We start from the raw sequence: 4029 nt of genomic DNA, 5'->3' as shown, positions 1-4029 counted from the left end.
TCCCTACATGTGCACGTGTGCACACACACACACACACATCATGGGGCTACCTGGGGAATGGGAAGAGTGAGTAGGAATTAAGAGTTGAGGGCTGCAGTTTAGATGATCGCAATTGGCACGCTCAGGTTGACCTGAGAAATGAACTAATGCCACAAAGAAAACACATGGTTATTTCTTCTGCTTATCTGTCTGTTTACACTTTCAGCTGTCACTGAAAACAGGAGCACCATTCTTGGGACATAAAAAAGGATACGGATCTTTTAGATAATCGATAGGTAAAAATAACAAGTAAAAAGAAAAGCCAGCAGTAAGTGTGGCATCTATGGTATACAGAACCACCAAGGAAAATGCTCAAAGGAGTTATTGAGATAAAAGTGAGGCCATCGAGGGAAGAGCAATAGCAATACAAAAAGATAAAAGAAGAAATTTAACAAGAGACCAGGTCTTCTTGAAAGAGTGGCCTTCCTAGGTTGTCTGCCTTTTGCTGTCTGATTATTCTCTTGTCCTTAGAAGACCAGGCCCAGAGCTGTACACAGCTAGACTCTGCTCTCAGAAAGGTGATGCTGTCCTGGGATACCCCACAGGACCATCATCCACACCACAGATGACATCCTTCATTTTACCCTAAACAGATGAAATGTTCCCTACAGTATCATTTAAGTCCCCACAAGCAGAAGTCAGAGACCTTGGAATGAGAAATGTGATGACTAGTTGGATGGTTTTCACATCACAAGCATTATGTATAGTTACATGATGGTATGAGAAAAATATCTTGCATCCGGATGCCCTGTCCTCACAATGCCTGTCATACACTGGATCTGGATGTTTCTGGAGCCTCTTGAAGTTGGAGAAGTATTACAATAATTTTTGCACCGAGATAAACGTGGCACAATAGGAATAGGCTACTGACAAATCTATGTCACCTTATCTTACCCACAGTGTTCCCTAAGGGCTCCCTTTATCTTCAGAACCTTCCACTTTGGTGTGGTTTTAGGTCACATAGAAGGGACCACCTGGGTCACTCATCCTCACTTCTCCTCCCAGCTCTCATGTGAGGCCCTTGACACCTTTGTGCTCTTAACATCGGGGGCTGGAAAACTGTTACTGGATAAACATCACTGAACAAACCCCCAGACAATACTTCTATTCATGAAGGTGTCCTGGAGTTGCACCTATTCACACATGTGTGTGCATGCGTGCACAGATCCTCTTCCCCTGCCCTCATATCCATACACCTGATCATGCACTCCCGTGGAACACAGCTTGTTTGGATACGAGATAAAAACTCTGCAGGAGCTGTTATTTTTAGAAGGCTGCTTATCTCTCCAGAATGCCAATTTTGGCTTGTCATTCGTCTCAAAGCAAGCATGGTGTGCCCTGTTTTGTATTTGAAGGGACCTGCGTCTTCAGTGAGGCTCAGAATGTGGCAACGCTGGCAAACCCACTGAACTGACAGCACCCACATCCAGATTCAGACCAACTCAACGTGCATTTAGAGAGTGCCTATTGTGTGCAGAGTAAGGTACCAGGTCCCTCTTTACTTGGGTCAAGTGCAAACACGAGAAGACCTGGGTTGAATGTGGGATGTGTGTGTGTGTGTGTGTGTGTGTGCATGCACACGCTTGCAAATACATGGGTTTATATGAGTATTAATATTGAATGGAGAGTCTGGCTTTTTATTCATCAAATTTTCTTTCAGTCTAAATTTTATGACTGTGTAAGGGATGGGAGGAAAGAACATCTATTTTGGCAAGCTGTGGACAGCTCTCTCTTACTTTTGTCCTCTGGGGGCTTCCTTAGACAAAAGGAAAGGAAAGCAGTGGGCTGGAGGACCCCAGGGGTGAGGAACCCATCTCCCAAGCCTGATACCACACCCTCCCCCCAGCGGGACCCACCTCCAGGCTGGCTTCACTGTTGGCTACTTCAGTGCATCTGACCCCCCACCCCTCCCCACGTGAAGACCTGAGATTGAACGTGGATTTCTGTTCTCCACCAACTCTGCAGCAAGGGCCCTGCCAGAGGCGTCGCTTCCTGTCATCTCCTCTTCCTGCTCCCAAGTAGAGGCACCTAAACAGAGATTAGATTTCTGGTTTCAAGGCATATCAAACCAAGCACGCTGAATGAACATGAGTTAGTTAATTAGCTCGGTGTCTCTTCTTTACGATCCCTGGTCTGAAATGTTCCTTGATGGCAAAGTGACCAGGAGAGAGTTGATTTGCATCTTAAGACCTATGGGTAATGCTTCTGGAGTGGGGAGTTTTATTTAGCAACTGCTTGAACTTGTGTATGGGGTCGGGAAGGAGGTGGAGCTGACCCCGATCGGGCTGTCGGAGAGTGGGGTGTGGGTGGTGCCCACCGCCACGCTGACGCCCCGGGCCTCCATGAGGGCAGACAGGAGCTGCTGCTGCTGCTGGCGCAAAGTGTCGGCGATGAGCAGGGGCAGGGAATTGAAGCTGGCGGTGAGGTGCTCCAGCTTAGACTCCAGGCTGCCGATCTGTTTCTCCAGGTCTTCGCTCCGATCATTGAGTTCTGTGATCAAGTCATACATGACATTCTGCATCTGTTTGGGGAGATGGAGAGGTGAGAGGTGGGAAGACAACAGGTCATCACAGGGAATCTGTGATGAGAAAAATGAGATGCTCTGCCAGATGACAATGGAAAGACCACTCTCCAGGGACCAGCTTCCACATCGGCTGTGTCTGCTCTGGCCAAGGATGGAGAAGCCGTTTACTTTCTTAAAGACATGGAGGCTCCTGGCACAGTGATTTTTATGTTGTTATTGTTTTATTACAAAAAGAATGCATATTACCTTTAAAAATATATTAGAAAATAGGTAGGATGGAAAAGCAGCAGCACTTCTGAAATAGAACAAGTCCCTAATGTGTCCTCCGTTTCTAACTGCATCCAACCTCTCAGCTAATACAGCAATGACACCTACTGATTAAAAAGAGAGGGCTCTGAGGCAGGGAGTGGACAATGCAACAGACTCATCATCGGTAGGCCAGGGTTCAAGTACATGTATGCTGCTCACTAACAGTGCACCCTCCCTCAGGTCCCTTAAACACTCTGAACCTTGGTTTCCTTACAAAATAGAAGTTAATAATAACTACACATAGTAATGAAGTCATTGCTCCGCCCCCTGCTCACTTTCAACACCGCCGCCAGAATGTACGATTATCTGAAGAAACTCACTCTGGCCTGAGTTGCAGTGAAAGGGAGCCGCCTTGCAGAGATTATAGCACCTCTCCTGCCTGGTCAAGAACAGACATTGCCTCAATTTGGGACACCCCTGAAGGGCCAGTCCACCTTGGGAACTACCGTGGGCCAGTCGAAGACTTTGTCTATCGTATCATGGCTCAGACTTTCTTTCTGCCATGTTCTACCCGCCTCTCTCTCTGACAGGTATGGTCCTGACACTGCCCCCCAGTAAACATCCTGCTCTCGTGCCATCTCCCAGTGTCCTGGGACCCGCCCATCACCAGTACTCACCCCATACACATCCCATGGCCGACAGCCTCACCTCCTCTAAACCTCCCTTAAAAATCACCTCCCCACAGGAGGAAAGGGTGGGACAAATTGAGAGAGTAGCACTGACATATATATACTTCCATGTTTAAAGCAGATACTAGTGGGAAGCTCTGTATAGCATACAGAGCTCATAGCGGTGCTTTGTGATAACCTAGAGGGGTGGGATGGAGAAGGCAATGGCACCCCACTCCAGTACTCTTGCCTGGAAAATCCCATGGACGGAGGAGCCTGGTAGGCTGAAGTCCATGGGGTCGTTGAGAGTCGGACACGATTGAGCGGCTTCACTTTCACTTTCCACTTTCATGCATTGGAGAAGGAAATGGCAACCCACTCCAGTGTTCTTGCCTGGAGAATCCCAGGGACGGGGGAGCCTGGTAGGCTGCCGTCTATGGGGTCTCACAGAGTCGGACAGGACTGAAGCGACTTAGCAGCGGCAGCAGTGGCTGCAAGGGCAGAGCTGGGTTTGCGGTTGCTTTGTACCCTCCAAGCCTCACCTGCAGG

At 48.3% G+C, this 4029-nt stretch overlaps 1 protein-coding gene across 7 annotated transcripts in view; it reads right to left on the bottom strand.

The window, feature by feature from the left end:
• Positions 1-6: 6 nt before the first annotated feature.
• KCNN3 (potassium intermediate/small conductance calcium-activated channel, subfamily N, member 3) overlaps positions 7-4029 on the bottom strand; it is a 170650-nt gene continuing 166627 nt past the window's right edge. For 5 of the 7 annotated variants that reach the window (XM_010838330.1, XM_010838335.1, XM_010838334.1 and 2 more), the window contains one exon: positions 7-2560. In XM_010838330.1, the coding sequence (XP_010836632.1) occupies positions 2264-2560 (297 nt within the window). In that variant the 3' untranslated portion in view covers positions 7-2263. The remainder of the gene's footprint in view (positions 2561-4029) is intronic. The other 2 variants (XM_010838331.1, XM_010838332.1) reach the window with 2 other exon arrangements.

The sequence above is a fragment of the Bison bison genome, unplaced genomic scaffold (genome assembly GCF_000754665.1).
Source record: "Bison bison bison isolate TAMUID 2011002044 unplaced genomic scaffold, Bison_UMD1.0 scf7180017864093, whole genome shotgun sequence".
Lineage (NCBI taxonomy): Eukaryota > Metazoa > Chordata > Mammalia > Artiodactyla > Bovidae > Bison > Bison bison.
Note: the sequence above shows the minus strand (reverse complement) of the source record. Positions and strands in the feature narration are given on the sequence as shown.